This window comes from Populus trichocarpa, chromosome 6 (genome assembly GCF_000002775.5).
Source record: "Populus trichocarpa isolate Nisqually-1 chromosome 6, P.trichocarpa_v4.1, whole genome shotgun sequence".
Lineage (NCBI taxonomy): Eukaryota > Viridiplantae > Streptophyta > Magnoliopsida > Malpighiales > Salicaceae > Populus > Populus trichocarpa.
Genome location: NC_037290.2, coordinates 22,225,421 through 22,252,434, shown reverse-complemented (window position 1 = coordinate 22,252,434; position 27,014 = coordinate 22,225,421). Strand labels below are relative to the sequence as shown.

Below are 27,014 nucleotides of genomic sequence, written 5' to 3'. Positions count from 1 at the left end.
AAAAAATAAAAAAAATATTACAAAAAAATAAAGATAAGAAAAAAAATGGTAATATATAAATTAAGTGTAAAATGATAAAAATATCAAATATAAAGAAGAAAAAATATGAAAAAAACTTGTTTTATAAAATAAATAAAAAAAATTACAAATTTACCATATGTACAGTAAAAGAAGAAGAATGAGAAGTACATGTACTATTAATATAATGTAACGTCTAATAAAATACAAAGTGAGCTTTTTATTAATTACTACCAGCAATGAAGGGCAAAATCAAAATCTTAAGAAATTATAAAAGTATTGTTGTAAAATTATAAAATATAAGGATAAAAATGTAACATTGATGAATCTATAAGAACAAGAATATAGTTTACTCCGTATACAAATACATGGAGCCGATCTCCACTGTAAATCAAATCCGGGCTCCTCGCGACGAGCTTTGTAGGAAAAACCAGAACTAAAACACGCGAGATCTCTACTCTCTCAGCATCTCCATTTCCAGATCTCAATTATTCGTCATTTCTTTCTCTAATCAAATAAGAAAAGGTAACAAATTCTCTCAAATCAAATCATCTCTCCATTTCACGTCAACGATGCTAACCTCTTCTTCGACTTGACTCATAATTTGCTCTAATTTTGTAATTTTTACGATGAAATCCAGTAATCCTAACTATCCATTCTCTTTTTGTAGAATTAGAAATGGCGGCGGGTGGTTTTGTTAGCCGCGCATTTGAATCGATGCTAAAGGAATGTTCGGGCAAGAAGTTCCCCGATCTCCAAAAGGCTATCCAATCTTATTTAGGTTAGTTTTTTTTCTTTTTTAAAAAACTTTCTTCTGGATCTTTAATTCTGATCGTGTTGTTTAGCTCATTTTGGAAAATTTGTTTTTGTGTTTCTTCAGATGATACAAAAGAGGTGACACAGCAGCCTAAACCCATTGAGACGAATCAGGCAGCATCGGCTGCTGGAGACGGGAGGTTTGTATTTGAAAATTTCATTCATGACGTAATGCTCTTTTGTTTTAATTTGGTTTTTAAGACGTGTTTCACACCCCCCACTGTTTATTTTCGCAAAATTTCATGCTATTTTCTTTTATTTCTACACACTGTCAAGTAAACTCAGTCAATCCGAATGATTGTTGTTTGAGTCTAATAGTAATGTGCTGCTGAGCTCAGCGGTTGTCAGATTAAACATGTTGAGATGGTAATTGGATTATTCTAGGGAATACTAGTTAACCAGAATGATTTGAATATAGCACGAGCGAGTCTTAAAATTGACATAGATGTCCTCCATTATCATTTTTTTTGCAGCTCACTTGATTCTGAGGGTGAAGGTGCAAAAACTGGAACAGAATCAGATCAGTCAGAAACGGTTCAACATACTTCTGAAGAGGCACAGCAGGCGAGTAAGCAAGCAGGCATTAGTCGAAGCATTACAGTTGTACTGGCAAATGCTGGGTGCACCTTGGAAGGAGCTGAAGCGGAGCTTGTTTTAAATCCACTACGTTTTGCATTTGAGACGAAGAATTTGAAAATCTTAGAACCTGCTTTGGATTGTCTTCATGTATGTAACTTAATTTGTCACTATGCACTTTTGGATGTTTTCTTCTTGAAGTGGGATCTTTATGCTGTGAAGGGATCCCAAACCCTTTAAACCGTGTTATCTATAAGAAATAATTGCACATATTATAGTTCCATGGTGATGGATAACTTATTGTATACTTTTCCAAGTGCAGAAACTCATTGCATATGATCATTTAGAGGGAGATCCTGGTTTGGAAGGTGGTAAAAATGTTCCGCTGTTTACGGACATTCTGAACATGGCTTGCAATTGTATTGATAATTCATCACCTGATAGGTGTGTTCACTTAAATGTATCTTTAGTTTAACTTTGTACATGTTCCTTCATGTGCCTGCTAACTTCTGATGACTGCATGCAGTACGATTCTTCAAGTGTTAAAGGTACTTCTGACAGCTGTGGCATCCACAAAGTTTAGAGGTATATTATCTAGAATAAAATGGCAGAATTATTTTTAGCATTTCACTTTTGCATGATTAAAGGGATTCGCCTATTGCTTTGCTGTATATTGAAGTATCTAGCTTTATAAAGATCTGGCATGGAGGAGAAGTTGTGATGTAGAGAGGTTTTGAGTAGTCTGCCTATGTGGTAGCTAGGTTATGGATGAATTAGGAATATTAGGTTTGTAACTAGTGACACATGTGTTTGGCATTTGGTGTTTTAAAATGGTAAGAGAATAATGCAATTTGGTTAAAAAATGTCTAAGGGGTTGAAGGGTATCAAGTTATTTGAAGAATAGTGGATGGATAATTCATGGGGGGAAAGGATGTAAAAGTATGAAATGATGTTTCATGGATATTGAAAAATTTCACTATAAAATATACACGGAGATTTGGTTTGCCTCGATGATGACCATAAAGGGAAAAAACTAAATACGAATGTTTGTTGTGAATGATAAATAGAAGTCCTTGGAGAAAGAAAGGAAAAGGAGAGAAGGGGAAATAAATCATATGCAGGTCAATTTACATTTATTAGACTCGAGTCTGGTTGTTCTAACTTCTCACGAGACTTGGTTTCCTAAATAGCAACACTTGGGGAAATCTCATTTAAAATAAGTAAAGACTAAAATAAAGTTCTGATAACATATAAGACCTAAGACCCTTGGACCAGCAAAGTTATGCTCTTACAGAAACTAGAAAATTACCACGGTAAGCCTAATCCAATGCAAATATGGACAAATACAGACTGAAGGCCAAAATGAGTGCCGAGGCAGAGTTATTCTATGATCAAAATGCCTCCTTAGTGGTTCATGATACAGAGCTTACCCTAGACTTCCAAATTGGATACGCATGTCCCAGCAGGCAGTATATGCATCATCAAGTGAAGCTATCAACAATTTGAAGTATTATTTCTGCACCTGAGGTGATGACATATAAGATGCGAATCACTGCTCTAGGGGACACTTTGAATGGGGTCGTTACTTGTTCGGGCTAACTAATGTCTGGAATTATTATTTATGCTTTTTGTCTAAAAACTATACCTGTTAAACCATGCACATTCATGCTGCTTTATTGGTGTTGAAATGTACATTTGTCTATTTTGTTCTTCTTTTAAAATATCCATGCTCTGAATTAACTGAATGATATGCTATTGAAATACCTGTTTTAAATGCAGTACATGGGGAGCCTTTGTTGGGAGTCATCAGAATATGTTACAACATTGCTTTGCACAGGTTCTTACTTTGCAGTTACTAGAATGGTAACGTGATATCAACTTGGCGTGGTGCTTATGTTTTATTGTTTGGTTATGTAGCAAGAGCCCTATAAATCAAGCAACATCGAAGGCAATGTTAACACAGATGATCAACATCATTTTCAGGAGAATGGAATCTGATTCTGTATGGATTTAAGCCTGTTGTTTTAAGTTTCTTTTTTGTGCTATCTGTTGGAAAAGGAGAAAATATTTGGCTGCTCCTTTTTGATAACTTTAAGCATGTCTGACAGCAAGCTCAGGCTTCTACTTCAACTGGTTCTACTGGGAATGATGAAGCTGCTTTGGCAGAGAAATCAGATTTAAGCACTGAAGAAACTCCAAATGCTGACCAAAACGAGGAAGAAATGACTTTGGGGGATGCACTTAATCAGATCAAAGAAACTTCTCTTGCATCTGTTGAGGAACTCCATAATCTTGCAGGCGGTTCTGATATCAAGGTTTATATTTCATATATTGTATTGCTTTTCTTCTACCCTCGCGCCTCACTTTGTTGACAATGATAACCTTTGCACGATTACTTCCTCCCCATGGAGTTATTTCCATGCAAAAGAAAAACTAAAACCACAGACAACAGTATGCACATTTTTTGGTCCTACAGTAACATGTTTCCACTCTGAATCAAATCTTTTTGCATTGAAACAGCATAACGCTTATTATAAGATTATTTCCCCAACGTTAGTATTTTGCCACTGCTGTGCATGGCTGCTGCTGTAATTTATTTTTATGAAACCTCACCTTTTGAATAGTACTGGTACTAACAAGAAACTGTCATACGTTGTAAAGGGTCTGGAGGCTGTTCTTGACAAAGCTGTGCATACTGAAGATGGTAAAAAGATTACAAGGTATGGATATGAAAGTATACACTACATATTGTATTGTTGCACAATTTTTGGTTGATTCTAACTGTTATCTTTAGAGGGATTGACCTGGAGAGCATGGACATTGGACAACGGGATGCTTTATTGGTATTCCGCACCCTTTGTAAGGTGAGTGTTTTTTTTTCCCAGTATTCTATTCACCCTGCTGTTAGCTTTTTGGAGTCTTATTTATAATTTATAAGCTCAACATTTGCAGATGGGCATGAAGGAGGATAATGATGAAGTCACCACCAAAACAAGGATTTTGTCTCTAGAGCTTCTGCAGGTTAATTTTATGGATTATAATTAAGATTTTTTGTAATGCTTTGATTGTTGGTCAAAAAAGCATAAGAATTATTGTAATCTTTTGTATATTAGCAAGCTGATTTCTTGTTTGACAAAGTTGGTTACATTTCTTTCAGTACAAGTTCAGGTGTTTATATAAAGTTTTTTGACATGCTGCTGCAGGGTTTATTGGAAGGTGTTAGCCATTCATTTACAAAGAACTTCCATTTTATTGACTCAGTAAAAGCATATCTTTCCTATGCTCTGTTGCGTGCTTCAGTGTCACAATCTTCAATCATATTTCAGGTTCATTAAAATCACCATGCCTTTCTTCTTGCATCCATTTCTATAAGAACCTGCTGTTAGATTGTTGACTCTCTTTTGATCATGCTATCTCTCATGGCAGTATGCAACTGGAATCTTCTTTGTGCTTTTGTTGCGGTTCAGGGAAAGTCTTAAAGTATGTTTATGATCTTTACTACTTGTTATTGCTACCTTTTATATTATGAAATCGTTCACTTTGATATTTTGACTCCATTTTTTATGCCATTAGTTTTCTCTTTTTTCATAAGTTGCGCCTACCAAATATTTTCAGGGTGAAGTTGGTGTATTCTTTCCCTTGATAGTTCTACGATCATTGGATGGTGCAGAGTGTCCTGCTAACCAAAAAATGAGTGTTCTTCGGTAATAATTTTTTGTCTAATCAATTGGATTTTGCAATTACTTCGCACATGTTGCAATTAGTTATATTGTCTGGCCTCAACATTTTGTTCATTGTTTCATTATTATGCTCATTTTCCTACTTTATCTTCTGATCCAGTGCAGTTTTGCAGGATGCTTGAAAAAGTTTGTAAGGATCCTCAAATGCTTGTTGATGTATATGTGAATTATGACTGTGATCTCGAGGCACCAAACCTGTTTGAACGCATGGTATATACCCATCCAATATTATTTCATTTGCAGTTTACTCTTTGCATTCGTATTGCCTAAAACTCTCTTTTGTTGACTCCTGGCTTATCATGTAGGTTACAACCCTATCTAAAATATCTCAAGGGGCTCAAGTTGCAGATCCAAATTCTGCTGCTGTGTCGCAGACTACCTCAATTAAAGGTTCATCACTTCAGGTGGGTTTGCCTTTTCCTTTCTATGAATTAGCTAGTTAATCAACTGTTCTCTTCTGCTACATGTTTTATGCTGCTGTGTTAGCAAACGATGCTATATCAATTCTTTCTTCTTTGGCCTTTCCAGTGTCTTGTGAATGTACTTAAATCCCTGCTTGATTGGGAGAGATCATGTAGAGAATTGGAAAAGAAAAGTAAAAACACCCAATCTCTTGAAGAAGAGGTTTCAGCTAGAGAAATTGCAGAGGTAAAAGGCAGGGAAGATGTGCCCAATAACTTTGAGAAGGCAAAGGCTCATAAATCTACAATGGAAGCTGCTATCTCAGAGGTGAGCGACCTTTAGTTATTGTTGCAAATTGAACCTGAGGATTTGAGTGAGACATAGAATTATGGATTATTTGTCTTAGTTAATTTGCTCATGGTATAGTGAAGGTTGATTGGTTGTTTTATTATTTTGCAGTTCAATAGGCATTCAGTTAAGGGCTTAGAGTATATGATATCAAACAAGTTGGTGGAAAATAATCCTGCTTCAGTTGCTCAATTTCTGAGAAATACTCCTAGTTTGAACAAGGTGGAATATCTATTCTCTATTATTTTCTATATTGTTTTGGGTTCCTATAACCATTTATAAATTTTCAGGCCATGATTGGTGATTATTTGGGCCAACACGAAGAGTTTCCCCTTGCTGTCATGCATGCTTATGTAGATTCGATGAAGTTTTCAGAAATGAAGTTTGATACAGCAATTCGCGAGTTCCTGAAAGGATTTCGACTTCCAGGGGAAGCTCAAAAGATAGATCGTATCATGGAAAAGTTTGCAGAGAGGTAAGAGATATTTGTGTTTGTTTTACGTGTCATGTTAAAAATTGAATGTGAATGCTTATGCTTGTCAGAGTATGCTGTAAATGTGCTGTTTTCTTCCTTTTATTCCTTTCCAAGCCATGCTATGAAGTTGCATATCTGTGACATTGTCTGGTTTCATTTTACCTTAATGGGCGCTCATGTCACTTTATGGATTTAGGCTTTCCATTCGTTTAAGATATATCCCACGCCATGATTCAGCTCTACAAGTATTAGCCTTTATAAAGGGAAAGTTTTCTTCCCCCCTCAATGTGTGAAAACAAATATTATGTCTTGAGTTTTATGTTTCTCTTCTTAGCATTATCTGATAGTAATTTTAAGGCTGCAGCAAACTGCCTCTAAGCGAATTTTGTCTTTCCATTTCCTTTCTATGTGATGCATTGATATGTATGTTTCCTAAGTCTTGCATAGCTATAATTAAAATCCCTGGCAATTTTCTTCACAGCTACTGCAGCTATTCTCTACTTTAGGGAACTTGCATTAAAAAATATAGCAACTGACTTAAACATCTTTGCCCCTTTGTACAAAGTGTCAAGACATTTGGATGGGTACAGGGTTGAGTTTTATCTGGATGTGATGATGTTTTTTGCTAGTGACTTTATTATTATTATTATTATGTTGTTGTTGTTGTTTTTTTTTTTTTTTTGTGCTGTTTCTTTTAATCTTCGTGCTAGTGCTACCGGTGTTTGTTTTCAAACTCAGTGATTGCGTCCTATGTGATCAAGAAGTTGAACATATGTTTTTTCTCATTAGATGCATTTATTATGTCTCATCCTTATCAGGTTGATAAACCTATGGTCTCAAAGTTTCAACTGAACCTAATCCACGCATCCAGTCAATACTTCGGTCACATGCCATTTCTTTTTCAAGTTTATTCATTTTGTATGTTGTGTGTTGTGCAGATATTGTGCAGACAATCCAGGTCTTTTCAAAAATGCTGATACCGCATATGTTCTTGCATATGCGGTTATACTGTTGAACACTGATGCACATAATCCAATGGTGTGGCCAAAAATGTCTAAGTCAGATTTTATACGTATGAATGCCATGAGTGATGCTGAAGATTGTGCCCCAACAGATCTACTGGAAGAGATATATGATTCGATTGTCAAGGACGAGATAAAACTGAAAGATGATGCAGCTGGGATTGGGAAAAACAGCAAACAAAAGCCAGAAGGTGAAGAGAGAGGCGGCCTTGTCAGTATTCTTAATCTTGCTCTTCCCAAACGAAAGTCATCAACTGATGCCAAGTCAGAGAATGAAGCTATAATTAAGCAAACACAGGCAATATTCCGGAAACAAGGAGCTAGAAGAGGAGTTTTCCATACGGTACAACAGATTGAAATTATAAGGCCCATGGTTGAAGCTGTAGGATGGCCTTTGCTTGTTACTTTCTCTGTCACTATGGAGGAAGGTGATAACAAGCCAAGGGTTGTTCTCTGCATGGAGGGATTTAAAGCTGGAATCCACATTACACATGTTCTGGGAATGGATACCATGCGTTATGCTTTTTTAACATCTCTGGTCCGGTAAGATCCTTTTCACCATCCTTTCTCATTTATTGTTTATTTATTTATTTTTTTGTCTCATTTCTGCCATAACAGTTGCCCTTTTACTTTCTATATCTATATCTACATTTATTTTTGTTTTCTTACTTGGGCAATTTATAGGGTCAGTGTGTTTAACCTTACTTAATGGAAGCACGGCTCAAGCCTATTTATCATTATGTTAAAGATTGCTGATCATGATATTTAAGCTTCTGAATTTATATGTCAGATTTACTTTCTTGCATGCCCCGAAGGAGATGCGTAGTAAAAATGTAGAAGCTTTGAGGACTCTGCTTGCACTATGTGACTCAGAAACGGATTCCCTTCAAGACACATGGAATGCAGTCTTAGAATGTGTTTCTCGGCTTGAATACATCACTTCAACTCCTTCTATTGCAGTAACTGTCATGCTTGGATCAAATCAAATTTCCAGGGATGCTGTTCTTCAATCCTTAAGAGAATTGGCTGGGAAACCTGCTGAACAAGTTTTTGTCAATAGTGTTAAATTACCCAGTGATTCGGTTGTAGAGTTCTTCAATGCTCTATGTGGTGTTTCAGCAGAAGAACTAAGACAGACTCCTGCTCGTGTATTTAGTTTGCAAAAGCTTGTTGAGATCAGCTATTACAATATGGCTCGTATACGCATGGTATTCTTTTTGTTCATTCAAATTCCTATATCTGTTTATTTTGGTGCTTGGTTATTTATGGATGTAGTTATTGTCTTATGGTAAATTGGCCCATTAAATACAATTGGTGTACTCCATTCTTGTTTTTCTATGTAGTTCCATGTTTTCTGTTCTTTTAAGAACTTGGATTACTGAGTAGAAACTTGTTCGCAGATTAGAGATGGTTCCTTGCTGTAGGTAGGCACATGGGCCCTGGGATAGGGCTCACTTACCACAAGTTAATATGCTTTTCAATTAACCAAGAATGAATTTGAGATTCAATTAAAGATAGTGTTTTTTTTTTCTTTTTCCTTTTCTTTTCTTTCCCTTTAAAGCTCAACTGCTACAGTTTTATGTTAAATGGTAGTTCCTACTATTGGGACAGTCGAACTCCAAATGTTGACACCCCTCTTGATTCAATAAAGTAGGTGGATATTTTACGGTTATGATGGGTGAGATCTCGAACATTGTTGAATGGAGTGTACACGTGTGCCCTTTCGCAATCAACTCCTGAAGGAGAAACAGTAGTCTGCATATTTCCATAAACTAGCTAAATATTGTATATAGTGGGCCAGTTGAAGTATTTAGAATGGCTAGCTATTGCGATGAACTTGTACATTGCTAATGAGAAGTTTGCCTTCATGGACTTTCCAATGTTGAGCAGTGTTATTTTCATTTTACTGGTGATTATTCATGAAAGCATGCTGTTCAACAATGATCTCTTGCTTGCACCATCAATTACATTTTGATTTTTTTACAGGTTTTAAGGTTTTTCTTTGGTATTTGTTCCAGGTCTGGGCTAGAATTTGGTCTGTCTTGGCAAATCACTTTATCTCTGCCGGGAGTCATCATGATGAGAAAATTGCCATGTATGCCATAGATTCTCTAAGGCAGCTTGGAATGAAGTATTTGGAGCGTGCTGAACTTGCTAATTTCACTTTCCAGAATGACATTCTTAAACCCTTTGTTGTTCTTATGCGGAATAGTAGAAGTCAATCCATAAGGAGGCTAATTGTTGATTGCATTGTTCAAGTGTGTGCACTTAGCTTTCCTGGAGTTTTTTTTTTTTTTTTGAAATAATACTTCATCTTGAGAATTGCTATAAGCTATCACACCTTCCATTTAGAATTAATTACCTGGTGTCTGTTGCAGATGATCAAATCTAAAGTTGGAAACATTAAGTCTGGATGGCGCAGTGTTTTTATGATTTTCACTGCTGCTGCTGATGATGAGATGGAATCAATTGTTGAAAGTGCATTTGAAAATGTTGAGCAGGGTAGGAAAGGGGCCATTTTCTTCTTCTTTCTGTTAAACTACCTTGATTTATTCATGCTATTTCTTATCTTTTTCAATTAAGCACTTCTAATACAATGGAACATTTGCAGTTATCTTGGAACACTTTGATCAGGTTGTTGGAGATTGTTTCATGGACTGTGTAAACTGTCTTATAAGATTTGCCAACAATAAAACTTCTCACCGTATAAGTTTGAAGGCTATTGCACTTCTCCGCATATGCGAGGACCGTCTTGCAGAGGTTTGTTATATGGTCTTCATTAATCATATCTTTTTCTACAATTATGTATTTCTCCTAGCCATAAGCTTGTGTTGTATATCAAGGATAAGTTTGTCTCTGTCTGTGTGTATTTATAAAGTTTATGACAATGCTGTATAATTATTGCAAACTAGTCTTGTTTGGCATGATATTTATTATCACCAACTATTTTGATTGCTTTGTTATCTAAACTTTCTTCCACTACTGTTTCTGAATGTTTTGGCAACCTTCAGGGCCTTATACCTGGTGGTGCTTTGAAGCCTATTGATGTTTCTGTTGATGCAAACTTTGATGTGACTGAACATTATTGGTTCCCGATGCTAGCTGGTTTATCTGATTTGACATCAGATCTAAGACCTGAGGTCAGAAGCTGTGCACTCGAAGTTTTGTTTGATTTGCTAAATGAGAGAGGTAGCAAGTTCTCATCATCATTTTGGGAGAGCATATTCCATCGTGTCTTGTTCCCCATTTTTGATCATGTTAGACATGCTGGAAAGGAAAGCTTAATCTCTTCTGATGATGAACTGTTTCGAGAAACCAGCATTCATTCGCTTCAGTTGCTGTGCAATCTCTTTAACACTTTCTATAAGGTATTAATTGTTTGTTCATTTTCTCCTATAAGGTATTAATTGTTTGTTCATTTTCTCTCTTCTTTCTCATTATCTATATTTGGACTATTGCTTCCATACATATTTTTGGTAAGGAGCTCTTTTATTTCAACGCTATACTTCTAAACCTTATGATGCCCCATCCCCTGAAGGCTTTGTGAGATCCTTGCTTGGGTGAATTCTTGGACTTGGAGCTTAATTCTTGGCATTCGGAAATCTCTTTTGCTCTTTGAAAATATAAAAAACGTAGCATGCCAATTTGTTGACATCATGTGCGATGAATCATAAGGTTGAAATATTGAAAGACACTACAAATTAAGCATGCTTTTTAGTATTATTGGAAAAAATCATTATAAAGGATGATAACATGAAATGACTTTCAATTTGATACACATGTTTGCTGGAATATATATCCAAGGCACATTTGTTAGAGTTGGATAAATTTTATATATTCTGAACAGACTCTGAGTGTTAGCATTTACAATACTATCACTATATCGTTTAGAAAGTTATGCATGTCATTTATCTGTGGAAATTATCATTGCTCCTCTTAATTTGTAGGAAGTGTGTTTCATGCTGCCACCACTTCTGGGTTTGCTTTTAGACTGCGCAAAAAAGACTGATCAGACGGTGGTTTCCATCTCTCTTGGTGCATTAGTACATCTTATAGAAGTTGGAGGCCACCAGTTCAGCGAGAGTGACTGGGATACTTTGTTGAAAAGCATAAGGTTCATTTCTTATTATCTGGGTTATTTGACGATGCGGAAACCTTTTGTAGTTTCTTATTACTAATCAGTGTTTCTTTAAATTTTTTTGGACACTAGAGATGCTTCATACACAACACAACCACTTGAGCTGCTCAATGCTTTGGGTTTTGAAGGTTCTATGGTGCTAGTTACAGATTCAGAGGTTGGCACAGATAACCATCAGATTGATGCCAGTGATAATGGACATGTATCTCCACTGCCATCGCCAAGTATCAGTGCTCATGGCACTAGAGGGAATCCTAATGCAATGGTCTTACTGGATCACAACCAAGAATTTGGACTGCAAAGTAATTTGGAAGGGTCAGAAGGTTAGTTCATCTTATGTTTGAATTTTTTTTTCTCTCAAGTAAAAATCTATGTTAAGAGAAACAAAGTGTATCATACAAGAACTTCTCCTTGTGTAAGCTAGAGAAGCAAAGAGAACAAAAGAAGTGAAGGAAAACTAAGAAACTAGCTACTGAGGTTAGGTCAAGTGAGGGCAAAAAATTATTGATGAGATTGACAGATTTAAGTGGCATGGAATGAAATTAGAATAAGTGATTCTCCAAATTGATTTTCTAATAACCATTCAGAGACGAATAATAAATCACGTTATCTGTAGTTTTGGTGGTGCGGTCCCCTTTATACTATTGCCAGCACAGCCAAAGCCAGTTATTGAAATGTGTTCAGTCACAATTCTTAAAAAGCTGAATATGTTTATTCTTGTAGGCCTACCATCGCCTTCAGGAAGATCCCAGAAACCTGCTGAAGATCTTCAAAGGAATCAAACTATAGGTCAAAAGATCATGGGAAACATGATGGACAATCTGTTTATCAGAAGTTTTACCTCCAAATCCAAGGCTCGTGTTTCTGATGCCTCAGCACCATCTTCTCCTATCAAGGTACTCTTCTCCTTTTTCCCAATTGATCGCTAAAGAGTTGCTTTTTAGAAGCTGTTTGAAAATTTAATTCCTTAATCAGTTCAGTAGCAAAATTTGTTTTCAGTTTTGTATTTCTGATGTGGTTTTTCCTTTGGCATGATTTTTTTTTTCATGATTGATTCCAGGATTTATTTGAGCCGATATTCACCTATTATAAAGATTAAAAGGAATAGAACCCAATTCTTTTTAGGTGTTTCCAATCATTATATTTTACTGTCTTTGTATGCTATTTATGCTAGCCATTGTATTTTCAAGCCTTCCAAATTCTCATCTATGGTCAGCCAAATGAATCATCAAAAGGAAATCTTATTATATACCATTATCTATTTCTTTGAGATATAATGCACTCTACATATTTTCTATTCCCCTTATTTCTGTTCTTTGTCTGGTGCTTTTATAGATTCCAGATGCTGTGGAGTCTGATGCCAAAGAGGTGGAAAGTCCACTTATGGCAACTGTTAGGGGCAAGTGCATCACTCAATTATTACTTCTTGGTGCCATTGATAGTATTCAGGTATAACTTTCTTTTAAATTTTGATGTATGAATTCTATTCATCATTCCTTTCCCTTTTCACGGAACATTCTAGATCTACCTTATGTCCAACTTAATTTGTTCTTATGTACATTTGGAAAGCCAGTTTCTTCAAGCCATGAAAATCTGTTAGGACAATTGCTAATTTTCTGAATAATGTTGTTTCACATATGCTGTTTCTTTTTGGAAGTACCGATCTTGTTCAGTGCATCTGAAGGTTTAGGGAAGACTAGAAGAGAGAAGTTTACTTTGTGACATGTCTTTTCCTTTTTAATAGCAGCATCTTCTTAAAATTTGCAGAAGAAGTATTGGAGCAAATTGAAAGCTTCTCAAAAGATTGCTATAATGGATGTTTTATTGTCCATGTTAGAGTTTGCGGCTTCATATAATTCATATTCGAATCTCAGAATGCGTATGCACCATATTCCTGTTGAGAGGTGGGAAGCAATTTCTTGCTGCAATTTATTTTTCTTTTCTTGTTTCTTTTGCATTAGTGCTTTTGATCCTGGCATTGGAAGAACACTGAATACTAGTTCGTCTTTGGCAGGCCTCCTCTAAATCTTCTTCGGCAAGAATTAGCTGGAACTAGCATTTATCTAGATGTGTTGCAGAAAACAACTTCAGGTTTTGATGCCATCAACGAGAAACAGCAGGAATCTAATGTTGATGTTGCTCGAGTTCACAATGATTCAAGCTTTGCTGGGCATTCTAGTGGGGAAGAGAAACTTGAAGGAGTTGCAGAAGAGAAACTCGTTTCTTTCTGTGAACAGGTACTAAGGGAAGCGTCCGACCTTCAATCCAGTGTAGGAGAGACTACTAACATGAATGTTCACCGAGTCCTTGAGTTGCGTTCCCCAGTCATTGTTAAGGTATGGAATCTATCTCTTATTTGTTTCTGAAAAGTCATTATATACAGAACATGCTGCAAGAGCTGATTTAGCACACGTATCCATCATGTGTCTCTGATAAGAAATATTTTTCCTATTTGCTCCACTTGTTGCAACTTTGTTGGATAAATTTGAGTTTCGATCCATATGATTTCACATCCTGGTCTTGGTAATAACTAGCTTCACAGATGCTTTCTATTGTATATACCATGTTACCACTAGGGGTGTTTCTTTCTTTTTTCCCTTGTTTCTCTTCCTTGGGTGCCCTCATACTGTTTTTACTGGTAGGGATTTGTTCAATCAATTTGAATTTTCCTTGTTAATAGCCCATGCGTGCACAGACACACATGACAAAAGTAGGAAGGTAGAGGGAGATGACGCTCACAATCTGTAATGGTACTCCCTTCGCTTGTGTGTACAAACTATTGTACATTTTAGGGTTCTATTTTCTTATTTGAAGGTGACAATCTATTTTCCACCATCAAAGTGGGGTGGTTGTTTGAAAATATAAACAAGTTTTGCTTGATTCTTTATTTTCTGTAAACTGCACTGGTCACTGGGAATTTTACCGCTTTTTTTCAGGTGCTCAAGGGCATGTGCTTTATGAACAACAAGATTTTCAGAAGACACCTGAGAGAGTTCTATCCCTTGCTTACAAAACTTGTGTGCTGTGATCAGGTATCTTGAGTTAAAGAATGTTTAGCAATGGAAGTTAATTTTTAAGATCTTATTTTAACTTCCATATCCATCAGTTCGCATGATGCTTAATGGGAGATTGGTTTTACTTAGCATGATGCTTAATGGGAAATTGGTTTTACTTGTGTTGTCTTCATTTTTATCTTAAAGTTTAGAATCTTGGCATTTGCTTGAAACTAATTATCTGTTCATTCGGTTTTTAGATGGATGTTCGCGGGGCACTCGGTGATCTTTTCAGGGTGCAGCTGAAAGCTTTACTGCCATAGTGGTTTCTCTAGTGTCCGTTTGTGGAGGAATTACTTTCAGCAAGGCAGAACATTCGAGGTCTGATTGTCTTAATGTTCAGCTAATTTTCCTGCGCTCGACTACGCGTTTTAATTTCATTTGTGAAGTTTATTTGTAGATTCTTCCGTTTTTTTAAGCAAATATACCTCTAGGGACCCGAGTTTCAAGCATAACAAACAGAAGGTATGTAGAGTAAGAAGATATAGGGATTAAATTTTCCTTCTTTTTGTACCATTTTTTTTTTGCTGGTGATATAATTGAAATTATGGCATGTTGCTATTCGTAAGAAACGAGAATCAGCATGTTGATGTCTGCTGCTTGCACCATTGTCTATCCAGCCTTTGTCTTTTTGAACAGGACTTTCCAGTCTCGATTGTGTTTTGAACACAAAGCTTTCTTCTTTCAATCCGTGTTGGACTTGAAAAGAATACCTAAACCATGCTTTCATTTCATGGGGCCCTGTGAAGGAGGAAAAAGTGTCGTGTTACTTGCCCAATGTTTTCTTCTGTATGTGTGTAGTGGTTTACCAACAAGTCCCGTAACATCTCGGTATTGACTCGCAAGAGCTCGGTTGCTCGTGCAATGTTTCCTTTCTACATTAAGAACAACGCCTGCACGCACGCGCTCGCGCACACTAGGTCTTTAAAAAGTGATCTGCGAATGTATTATTCAATTGTTAAATATTCCCTTATCTTAAACTTGTCACGCATGATTAAGAAAATGCATTAAATATCGTTCTTAATTGTATTTATTACTCGTACTTGAACACTAAATATAGTTGAGCAAAAGCGCATGTGAACTCATTTTTTAAAGAGGTTTAAATATAGTTGAGCAAAAACGTATGTGAATTCAATTTTTAAAGAGGTATAAAGTAGTTAAATTTAACTTCTTTTTTTTTGTACTTTTATGTAGGAGACGTACATTTTGAGACATTTGAGCAAGGAAATAATGACTCTTTTTAGGAGACGAAGGGAGTAATATTTTCTTATAATCTCTAATATATTATTTTAAATTATTTATAAGTAAACATCTTTAACATTTATGAAATTAAAATGTTTGGTTTTTAAAATCTGACAATTTTTATATAAAGATCGACAATTTGTAATTAGATTAATATGTTAATTGTTAGAACATATAAATAATTTTGATTGCATTTAAATAAAAATTATAGACATAAAATAGCTAGTAATATATATATATATATATATATATATATATATATATATATATACACACACGCACACATGTGGGTGTCTTGCATGCATGTGTGTGTGACTGCTTTTTTTTTTTTTTTAATATCATGTTGGTTTCCTTTTCCTTAATTAGAGGTGAGCGGAATTTATATAGTAGTATTGAAGATGTGCTATAATGTTAAATAGTGCTTCACTTTCATAGAATATCAATTACCAACTAGGTTAAATGGGAATCGTTAACCAAATCAACAAACATGAATTTTTCCAAATGCATTATTTGTGGAAAACAGCCGCTGATAGCTTACATCCAAACTTCTACACGTTTGTGTTTGACCATTTGTCACTGCATTCTAGATGTACACATTAAAATTTCAACAAGTTTGACACCGTCCGGATCCGGATATCTATATGACTAAACAAATTAAATTTATTAGGTTTGGATCTAAAATTAATTAAAAACTCAATCTAAATATTTTTCATGGTTCTTACTTTAATGTCATTCTAATTAAAGATATTTTAAGTAATTTTCATATTAAATTTCCTAATTGTACCTGATCCATTTATAAATAGATAATAAAATCACTAAATCAAATACAAGAAGAAGCAGAAGATAGACGAGAAGGACAACAAGCAAAGATTAAAGACCGAGCACAAACACAAATACTTGTAAATTCTCTCAAAGAAATTCAAGTCCATCAAGATGCAAAAGATCAAATTCCTTTTCTTCATCAAATCAAACCAAGAAAACATAAGATCATAGTCCTTTCCTTCATCAAATCAAGTCAAGTTAAAGACCTCACACGGTTAAAGCTTTCGGGCTAATGTGAATAATCTTTATATTTATCAAGTAAAATCAAGTTAATATCTCACACGGTTAAAGCTTTTGGAATTGTGTGAATATCTTCTCATCCAAAACAAGATCCATAACTGACCATTAATTAGAGGATTTGTGCACGTGAAGAGCACTTCAAGATAGTTTCTATTTTTTCTTATAATCAAATTCATTATTGTAATTCTGACACCATTTTTATTCTATTTTTAATACACGAGATTTTATATATACAAATTTTTAGCACGTCTAATGGGACCCACTCTTCCTCTCATTTCTTTTGTCAATAGATCTATTATTCAAAATGGAAAACATGGAGCATGTAAGCAACTCCCCAATCAATTCTTATGGTGCTAAAGTTGATACCTTGCTAGCCACTTGCCTAAGAACTTGGTTTGGAAAGTCCAAGTTAGTCTCTCTACTGAGAAAATTCTCCGAAAAAGAAAATAAGAAAGCAACTTCCTTAAAATATGAGTTTGGAAACTCTCCTTTTCTAATTATACAAGAAATGATTGAGATTCCACCACATGACTCAAATTTAAGTATACGAACGAAGTCTAAAACTCATTTTATGACTTTTTCTAAAAATAAAGAGATTACTCATCCTCATCTGATTAACTCTTAAATACCAGTTATGGTCATTGAGTCATCACTTTTTGAGGATCTTGTTTATTATATGTCTCTTGAAATGGAGGAGTAGAAAATATCCATAAAGAAAGGGATGCTCAGATTGCCATATTTATGAACCAATTAAAAAAAACCCACATGTTGAAAGCACCTAAAGGATTAGAGATCCATCTAGGAATAATACACATCAAGATTTTTTAGAAAGACAAGATGCTTCTAAAGAGCAACAAAAACAAGAGCAACATAATCAAATAATAGTGCAAAATTGCCTTAGAGACATTGTTAGATTATCTGTGGGCTAACTTACTCTCCAACAACTACATTATATGGTTGTTGATACTATATGTGCTCAGTACAAAGGTGCTCCCTAGTTTTCTCTTATGTATGCCAAGCCATACATTAAGCATATCGATTAAATGAGGATATCATCAAACTATCAACTTCCAAAGTTCTAACAATTTAAAGGTAAAGGTAATTCGAAGCAATATATTGCTCATTTTATTGAGACTTTTAATAATACAGGAACCTATAGAGATTTGATGGTGAAACAGTTTGTCTGGTCCCTAAAAAAGGTCACTTTTGACTCGTACATTCTCAATTCATGATCATGCTAGAAAGATATATAGTTGGAACCAATTGGAGCAAGAGTTCTTAACTCGCTTTTACAACACTTGGTAAATTGTAAGCTTGCCAGAACTTGCATATACCAAGCAAAGGAAAGAAGAGTCAGTCTTGTAATATATTGAGAGATGAAAGAACTTAGTTATTAGCTGTAAGGAAAAGATAAATGAAGATGCCTTTATAGACATGCGTGCCTAGAGAATATAGTGAGAGTTGTTATATAGTCTCTTAAGAAACATGTCGTTCACTTTTGAATAACTCGCTACAAGAGCCGATGACTTGGAGATCCAAATAATAAGGCATGGAAGCTATTTCCCAAGTGATCTTTAAAAGAAGAAAGAAAAAAAAGAATTTAAGAACAATGCAACACTTGTAAAATCAAAGGAAGTCATGGTTGTCTCCACAACACCTATAAAGGTTTCTAGCTAACAAGCCAAATTGAAGCCAAAGATTGAAGAAACTCTAGAAAAACCAAACTCAAGAAGGAAAAAAAATCCACTTTGAAGCAATTATAAGAAAATAAATATCTTTTTTCTAATTCTGAAGTTTCGAGTATTCTAGATCAAGTTCTAGAACGACGTTTGATCAAACTTCATATACCTTAAAAGCCCGAGGAAGTTGATCATCCAAGGTACTGTAAGTATCACCGGATAGTCAACCATTCTGTTAAGAAATGCTTTGTCCTTAAGGATCTGATTATTCATATGAAGAATGAAGGAAAGATCCAACTTGAAGAAGGATAAGAAACCATAAGTATGAATATGATAATGGTTGCCTTTGGATCTTTCGATCCTTTTCCTCTTCCAAGTTTGCTTTACAAAAAGAAAAAAAATCATCATTGATGCTAATGATTCATCTAATCATCTATCACAAGGAGCACTTCTTGTTCAATTCAAAATGGATGGGATAAAGAAAATAGTCTGGACATATTTAGGAACACCATTGTACGAGTTGATGACTGAAGATCTTGAAGATCTACAGTCGTCCTCAGAATATGAAGATGACATTGGAGATGGATTGTCTACTTTCATTTAAAGAAAATATAAAAGATATGATTTGTCAAGCATTACTGAAGAAAATTTCATGAAAGTGGAACAAAAAAAATAAGGATTGTCTGGTGACATAACTATGCTTGAGCATGATGATGAAGGATGGATCGTAGAAAGAAGGCGAAGAAAACATAGTCTAAGCCATCTAACTTTACCAGTTCCTGAGGTAGCTCCACCTAGAAGGATGATTGAAAAGAAGGTGAGGCAATCAAGACTAAGGCGCAAACGAACCTATAAATAAAGCAAGCTCATCAATATTCATTCAAGGAAGGGGGAGTCAGGCATTGCAACAAGAAAGTTTGTCACCCTTAACAAACATATTCCAAAAACATTTTTTTAGATGAAATTATCACGGTCAATATTGTAATTGTTGGGCAAAAAGAAAAACTAGCAGCCATAGAAGAATTTTCTCCAAAGAAAAGTCAATCCTCAAAAGGAAATGCAATAGATCCAATTATAAAAGGAATTATCTCTAAGTTAGAGAATATTCTATCAAACACAAGTTTGTTTAAGGCAATAAAGATCTCTCTAGAGACTTGATTGGCTCTTGCCCAAGTTTTCCTTGGCCCCAAAAAATTTGAAGAAAAATCATTCTCAAGGGTTGATGATGTAACCAATATTGATTGTTTAACAACAATTTTATTTTTGGATAAGGAGTTGTATCTTGGAGTAAAGCTACATAATAAATCATTTCATGTAAACATATATGTCTGAGACTAAGGAATTAGACGCATCTTAATTGATGATGGTTAGATTATTTTATTTTAATTGGCATATCCCTGGATGAAATATCCAGGAATATTATGGTGATCCAAGGCTTTAACAAAAAAGGACGTGTCATTGGAAAGATTCATATCTAGATTGAGATTGGAGAGCTGAACTCTTCAGCACTTTGCCATATTATCAAGGCAAAGACTTTCTATAACTTACTCTTGGGAAGAACTTGGTTACACGAGAAAGATGTGGTTCCATCAACATGGCATCAATACTTAAGTATAGTCGTGACAGTGAAGTTAAGTGTGTTGTGGCTGCAAAAAAACCATTCTATTTTGAAGAATCATATTATATAGATGTAAGGTTCTATTTCAAAGAAGATAAAAAGTTGAAGCTAGAAACCACACTTAATTCTAATTCAAAAGATAAGATACAAGTAAAGAAGGATGAAGCATTGATAAAGTTAACCCAAAATTTCATGTCAAATCCTCAAGTCCAACTTTCCAAGAAAGATGTCCAAAAAATGAAAGAAGAGCTAGTCTTACCACTGTTAAACATAGCTGAATTATCACTTTCTGATTCTTACTTTTTAGAATCTATGATGGATAAAACCTCTAGAGCAACGATGAAGCAATCAAAAGGATGGTTTGATCCTCATGTCCAAAAACTTTTTTAAAAAGCAGAATATAGGATAGGTAAACCTCATTAACTTGGAAGCTTCATGACATTCTTACAGGTGAAGGACCACCTAAAGAAGCAGAAAAAAAATCATACAAAAAAGAGGACCAGTCTAACAATCAAAATTTGGAATTTGGAATAAGATACCAACCTTCTGAACCACTAAAAATTAAGGCGAAGAAGGCTTTTGTGTGTACACTGCACCACAGAATCAGATCAGTAATGTTCTTTCTAAGAAACTTCTTATGAAAGAGAATTTAGATGGTACACTGGTTTGATCCAACGACCTTCCTTTCTCCTTCTGTAGGAAAATTCATTTTAATCTGTTTTCGAGTTGTTATTCTACAATTAGGGAAGCTAAGTTTGTAGCAAACATACTTGGAATTACAATTAATGATGCTAAATCATTTGTGATACAGCTAAATTGGAATGAACTTGAATCTGGGACAACTATTCTATCATTGATGGTTTCAGAATTCATAGCCTTTTCTTAATTGATGCTCGCTAACCCTAATTTGTGTATTTACTTAACCTGAAACTCAATCATGAGTGATGCGTCTCATCACTTATGATGGAGTGTAAGTTGAGGCAATCGCTATTATCAATCTCTATTATTTGATCATTTCACTTCATGCATGTGAAAGGAAGAAATTGATATGATTTTGTCTTCCACTCTTCCTATACCTGAGACAAGACACAAGCAAAATACAGTGTCCTTGCAACCTCGTAAGCTCACCAATTCAGATTCTACACGGAAGAATTTAGTAACAGAAATTGTGACTGTACAATACAGTTTCAAAATACACATTTTTGTAACAGCTTCTATACTCACAAGGTCGCTCAAATCAGGCTCATGGTATTGCAAAACCTTAACTTGCATGAACATTGAGTAAGCGGTTATGTACTTGGACTCTACTGTACATTTGCAAGAACCAAATGTTTGACCTGAGAAAAACTAATAAACCTTTCCAATGTTCTACAACAGGAAGAGAAAGCGGAACCTTGAATCAAAGGGTAGGATAGAGAAGCTTCGGGCACCAAGGAGTCTCCACTTGTGGTTTGATAAACGATCTCTAACCACAACAGCTTGCTCCGGGGTTAGGAATTGGCAGATCCAGTCAGGCAGTAGCAAGTCCTCTACATTGCCTTTGGCAAAACAATACAGCAACTTTGGCACCAATAGTTTACTCTTATTGCTTATACCAACAGATGCTTGGACATAATCCTTCAACGAATTCTGAAGCAACTCATTCACATTCTCAGGCCTGAAGATCCGCACCTGATTACAGAAGAAAATGCGGGGCTAATAAAAATACCTTACAAATTATGGATGTTTCATAATAGATAAATACCTAGACAACATTTTTAATACCAAAGAAACTAACATTCACTATAATCCAGCCACATCAGTACATCACACGAAACAACTAGGTAGTAATTATCAGTCTCTTCATTTTGCAATCATGTTATACTCGAAGAAATCCTTTATAATCAGACCACATGGCAATCTGTGGCATTCCGTTTCTCTAAAAAATTGTTGATGCTCCTCTAACATACTGTTGCTTGCTGTAAACAACTAGCAATTTACAGGTACATCCACATCAATTATCTAAAGCAGGCTATATTTCATCCTGAACATTACATTCAACTTGTGGGGTATAAGACTTATAGCAATCATCAGAGAATAAATATTCTTAAAATTTCTTCAGAAGAAGATTGAGAAAACTTATGTCTTCGTTCTGACTTCCTTAGACAGGCTAACGGCTTTTATGCTAAGATAATTGCTTTAATAACTAACAAACCCAAGAACCAACAAGAAGCCAATGGAACTTACTGCAGGTGATGAATGCATCCCACAACTTAATGCGAAAGCTAGGAGAGGCTCAGGTTGATCAATGGAAAACTTCTTCTGCTCCTCAGTTATCTTAAATTTCTGAAGTGCAAGAACCAAGGCCTGAAATGAAAGCAAAGGAAGTGAGATATGTATGTTAAATCAATAATGGAAAAGGATTAAAACCCACCTAAACATTTTAGTCCATTTCACAGAACCTCTAAATGAAAGAGACTTGAATACACAGCAGGCCCGTGTGCACGTGAGTAGGCAGAGAATACTATCAACAAATAAAGCTAAAACTCAAAATTTAGTTATCTATTGGAAACAAGGTCCCACTGAATAATCAATTCTAGAGCATCTAAAAAAGGAAATTGGATCAATTAATAGCAAGCCTTGTCCAGAACTTGTGTGGGGAACAGGATGAATTTCACAAGGGATTGAGGGGGAATTACACATGTGACGTACTATTTGTGGGCGATGTGCTGGGGGTTTCATCTTCAGAATGTTGTATTCAATGTCAGCAGCACTGATGGAATGCCCTCCGATTATGTAAGCAGCCTGCATAGCAGTGTATCATTTTGTTTATGTTGTTTTCAACCTGAACAATCTGAAGGTAAGAGGATAGGAGCTAGTGGTGAAAGAACTACAGTATCAAACCTTCTGCATCAAGGAAAATAATTTAATTTCACTTTTTGGGACTCCATATGCTAGAAATGCCTGAGAAACATGAGAAGAAAACCAAGTAGAAACAATGAGAGATGTAAAATTAGGACTATTTTAATCAAAGGTCTGGCTAGTATGAGCAAATGGTGAGAAACCGAGATGTAAAGTGCTAAGTTTCAAGGGAAGGTCTGCCCCTTTCTGCAGAGTGTCTTACTTGAGGCAGCACAATACATATAAAAATGAAACCAGGTAGATAGAAATTCTGGAAAAGGATGTACATGTATAGAATCATTACAATGCATAAATTGGAAAATGAATGGGTAAGGTGTGGAAAAATGAATTACATGCATAATCAATGCATTGTACACGTTGATCCAAAATGCCAACTTCTCATTGCAACTCAGGCAAGATGGGTCAACTTCAGCCAACTGTTCAACAAGTAACCTGTAAAGCACAACGTATAGGAATAACAAGTTAGAGCCTTTAGCTGAAACAATTTAAATGGATTTTTAAAAAGGTAGACGGCTTTATGCATTTAGCAATTGATCTACTTGAAAACATGTTCTAATGTCATTCAACCACACTCAACTAAGTGAATTCAGACTGTCTTTGAGTATCAGTTAGCAATGCATAATTAATCACACCAAAGAATCCAAAGACAAATTGCAGTGCTCCAATCTTACCAGGGTAAAAATGCTAACACTTGCAAGCAGCTTGAAAATGGATTTCAATTAATTAGCTTAAAAGAGAGTTACAAAGTTAACCTAAATCTTTTGAGAGCTCCAGAAGCATACTCCAGCTCTTTCTGCCCAACAGACAACCAAGACACCTCAACTGCATTGCAGTAGGTTCCAATATTCTCCATCCAATCTACTTTACCAGGAACTCTGTACGGATCTAACTTGCAATATCTTGCAGAGACCTCCAAACCATGTTCCATGTCATCTGGGGGACTCTTCATCAAGGAGTTCTTTATGGGCGAGTCTGAGAAAGATGCCAAAGAAGAATAAGATAGGTGGCCCTGAGGTGAAGATGGTGACGCTAAACACTCAGGAGAAGAAAGTTTGGACGGATCTGCCAAGGAGAGGAAAATATCTCTCATGCACAGGACCATTTCTTCTGATAACCAATTAGGATGGTGACAAAGTTTCTCAACAAAATGATCCTTGTCTGGCTCTCTAATTACATCTGGCAGGAGGGTATTATCCTCCGCCCTTCCTTCCGCTTTCTCCATGCTGCAGGTTCTCATGCTCTGCAACAAATCATAGACTTTATTGCCTCATTTCTTCATTATTCTTTACTTATAAAAGGGAAAATATGAAAATGCACTCCACTGATGAGGTAAAAAAATGTAGTCGGATTTTGATGTTCAAATGCGGGGGGGGGAAAAGCAACTTAAGGCTGACTGCAAATTTAATGTGCGCAAGAGAATACCATCTCTGTAAAGTTGTACTGAGAACAATCAAATGTTGATGATGCTGGATACGGCAAATGCCTCAAATGGTACTCAGCAAGACGACGCTCATTTCTCTCTTGACTAAGCTGATATTGGAGGGCAACTGATTCTTGTTCTAGCTTTGATACAGTGATTTCCAGAATAGCTATGCTATCCAAGAGCTCTTGAGCCTGCATTCCACATCAAGAACCTCGCAGTGAGAAGAAAAACAAGAGGTTTCAGATAAAAATGTAACAGGAAAAAATGTTGTCGGGGATGGTGACCTTATCAGGAAGCTGACAAGGTGAATTAGATAAGGATGAATCTGAGTGTTCAACAGCACTTGCTAAAGCTAAGCGCACGGCAATCTCCTCTTGCAATTGTTGTTGCAACTTTTTTACCTAAAATGGTCAAACAACATCATCGATCAATCATATCTAACATATCCGCAAGTCTACTTGAATGAAGATCAAAGAACAGAAGAAGAGATATTGAATCAGCTTACTTCTTGCTCAAGCTGGTGTTTGTAAAAAGACGTATCCTCATCTTTCATTTTCCCACCTCTTTTGTTGCGGGTTCTAGCATCCTGAAAACACTATGCACTTCGAATTTCTTTTCCTTTTTTCTTAAAAAAACAGTAAATTCCTAAGCAGCAAAAAAAGAAAGGTAGGGGGGAGCATTTGCTTAGCACCTAAGTGATGAAGTCTTACACTTCATTAGAATGGATGGCATAAGGTTCACATTTTCCCCTAGTTCCATTTCACCAATCCACAAGTTGATTACTTGAAGCATGAAGCATCAAATAAAATTTGATGATTGCCAAATTATTTGCCGCCCCCCCACCCCATTTGGGTCTAGCATCTTATGTCAAATGACACTATTGCAGGTGTTGGAAAAAAAAAACATTGAGAAATCACAGCTGTTGCCAGAGCAATGGGAGTGGATAAATGAATTACAAGTTGCAAGAAAAGGCAATCTTTACAAAAAAAAATTGACCTTAGGTATTATAAATTATTGGGGTTCAGCTTTATTGTATTTGAGAAATTTGCAAACAAGAAAGAGAGCAGCAGCAGCAGTAAGTAACTGGGGGTGGAGGAAGGTACCTCAAGATCAGAAAAAGTAGGAGACCCATCTCCAGAAGAAACAGATCGAGTGCTGGTGATAGTGGTAGTAGTCGCCTTTCCAATCCTCCACAAATATTTATGAATCGAACCTCCCCTGTAAGGAAACAGAAAATGGAAGTGAGAACAATAAACTTAAGAGAAAAAGAGAGAGAGAGAGAGAGAGAGAGAGGAGGGGTGTGGTTGTTATCTTAACAGGTTCATAGGAAGAACAAAACCACCAGAAGTGGCAGCACTTCCAGTTTCAGCATCGACATTACTAGGATGGTTGTTGTCGAGGTCATCGTGAAGGACTTCCGTTTTAAGACAAAGCATCTTCCCCACTTCACTTCAATTCAGTTACCATACATTTACAACTTAAGATTTAGATTTACTTCTTAAGAGCGGCAAATGCATAGTAGGAGTACTAGTACTAATACTACAACTGCTGCTTGCAAATGGAGAATAATGCAGATAGAACCCAAGCTAACACACTGAGTCAGCGAGAAAGCCGGGATTCTGCTCTTTTTCCCCTCTCAATGGCTGCCCTAACTAGGTAATGGTAATGAAAAGTTAAAAGCTCTCTCTCTCTCTCTCTCTCTCTCTCTCTCTCTCTCAACTGTGATTATAAAGTCGCAGTACTTGAGAATTGAATTGGTGGGCAACCCCCAACATCAACAATGCATCTTTTACCCTTACACCCTTTACTCCAGAGGAATTCTAAGTATTTTTTAGTAAAATAATTTTTTTATTGAGTATTATTAAGTATTCCAGTTTTTCTATATAAATAGTTATAATCAGATGAACAGATCTTCATACAACATTGATGTTCTTGATCTTTAAGTATTTTGATTTATAACAAACTTTATTTTTATTTTTTTGTTCTTCGTGTGTATTAGTTGATATTAAATACAAGAACCCACATGGAAAAGGATATTCTTGTCACCACAACCAACCAGCCATAGTAGTTAATACTTAATACTGCTACTAGTACTAGGAGGAGCACATGTGATGTGCGAAAAGGTTAACAGTGATAATCATGGTTTAATGAAAATAAACCAACGACCGCTGTTCATTGTCCAGGCACCCAACCAGGTTTGAAGCTTCGGTATCAAAAAAACACCACCACCACCACCACCACCAGTAGAACCACCACCACGAGAATGAATGAGTGAAGGAGCCATGAGAAAGAAGAAAGAAACAAAAGGGCCGAAGATCTTAGGGACCCATGACAATCGTCACGTATAGACTGACATTATTTTGGGGCTGAGAGTGAGAGAGAGACTAGACTGACTACCCTAAGTGGTTTGGATCTATTCCTAGTTTGTTTAAGCTGGTCCCTTTCGGTCTGATATTGTTATATCACCGACACCTTCTCGTGACTTAATCTCTTCCCTTTTT

General features: G+C 35.8%; 2 protein-coding genes across 9 annotated transcripts; one reads left to right on the top strand and one right to left on the bottom strand.

Moving 5' to 3' along the window:
* Positions 1–375: 375 nt before the first annotated feature.
* LOC7492272 (brefeldin A-inhibited guanine nucleotide-exchange protein 5) lies at positions 376–16,023 on the top strand. Of its 7 annotated transcripts, none has more exons than XR_002982680.2 (36): positions 376–543; positions 689–799; positions 899–974; positions 1,308–1,560; positions 1,733–1,854; positions 1,937–1,995; positions 3,190–3,247; positions 3,328–3,412; positions 3,519–3,725; positions 4,072–4,130; positions 4,205–4,274; positions 4,363–4,431; positions 4,614–4,736; positions 4,837–4,890; positions 5,026–5,114; positions 5,264–5,360; positions 5,456–5,554; positions 5,679–5,879; positions 6,012–6,122; positions 6,191–6,375; positions 7,314–7,940; positions 8,188–8,605; positions 9,416–9,655; positions 9,776–9,899; positions 10,009–10,157; positions 10,409–10,765; positions 11,345–11,511; positions 11,608–11,858; positions 12,259–12,431; positions 12,871–12,984; positions 13,303–13,439; positions 13,550–13,871; positions 14,472–14,567; positions 14,789–14,909; positions 14,989–15,053; positions 15,783–16,023. XR_002982680.2 is itself a non-coding variant. In XM_024604666.2 (34 exons), exons 2-34 carry the CDS (start codon positions 697–699, stop codon positions 14,849–14,851), a joined length of 5,358 nt encoding a protein of 1,785 aa, XP_024460434.1. In that variant the 5' UTR covers positions 376–543; positions 689–696; the 3' UTR covers positions 14,852–15,160. The 7 variants fall into 7 exon arrangements, 1 of the variants encoding a protein (XP_024460434.1); XR_002982681.2 differs by lacking the exon at positions 15,783–16,023 and adding an exon at positions 15,228–15,366; XR_002982682.2 differs by lacking the exon at positions 14,989–15,053.
* Positions 16,024–21,320: 5,297 nt separating this feature from the next.
* On the bottom strand, positions 21,321–26,394 carry LOC7492271 (uncharacterized). 2 transcript variants are annotated; one of them, XM_024602793.2, is made up of 11 exons: positions 25,831–26,394; positions 25,617–25,731; positions 25,019–25,108; positions 24,798–24,914; positions 24,513–24,704; positions 23,843–24,330; positions 23,423–23,522; positions 23,073–23,132; positions 22,881–22,973; positions 22,416–22,535; positions 21,321–21,860 (listed from the first exon to the last, which is right to left on the bottom strand). In XM_024602793.2, exons 1-11 carry the CDS (start codon positions 25,947–25,949, stop codon positions 21,558–21,560), a joined length of 1,797 nt encoding a protein of 598 aa, XP_024458561.1. In that variant the 5' UTR covers positions 25,950–26,394; the 3' UTR covers positions 21,321–21,557. The 2 variants fall into 2 exon arrangements, with proteins under 2 accessions (XP_024458561.1, XP_002308502.2); XM_002308466.4 differs by having other exon boundaries at positions 25,019–25,099; positions 25,831–26,387.
* Positions 26,395–27,014: the final 620 nt, after the last annotated feature.

Coding starts and splice junctions, on each gene's coding strand:
- LOC7492272 (XM_024604666.2), top strand. CDS start 697: ATGGCGGCGGGTGGTTTTGTTAGCCGCGCATTTGAATCGATGCTAAAG. Junction 4,432..4,613: donor TGTCTCTAGAGCTTCTGCAG/GTTAATTTTATG, acceptor ATGCTGCTGCAG/GGTTTATTGGAAGGTGTTAG. Junction 9,656..9,775: donor TTGTTGATTGCATTGTTCAA/GTGTGTGCACTT, acceptor TGTCTGTTGCAG/ATGATCAAATCTAAAGTTGG.
- LOC7492271 (XM_024602793.2), bottom strand. CDS start 25,949: ATGCTTTGTCTTAAAACGGAAGTCCTTCACGATGACCTCGACAACAAC. Junction 25,109..25,616: donor CTACTTTTTCTGATCTTGAG/GTACCTTCCTCC, acceptor CGAAGTGCATAG/TGTTTTCAGGATGCTAGAAC. Junction 24,331..24,512: donor AGTACAACTTTACAGAGATG/GTATTCTCTTGC, acceptor GATTTGTTGCAG/AGCATGAGAACCTGCAGCAT.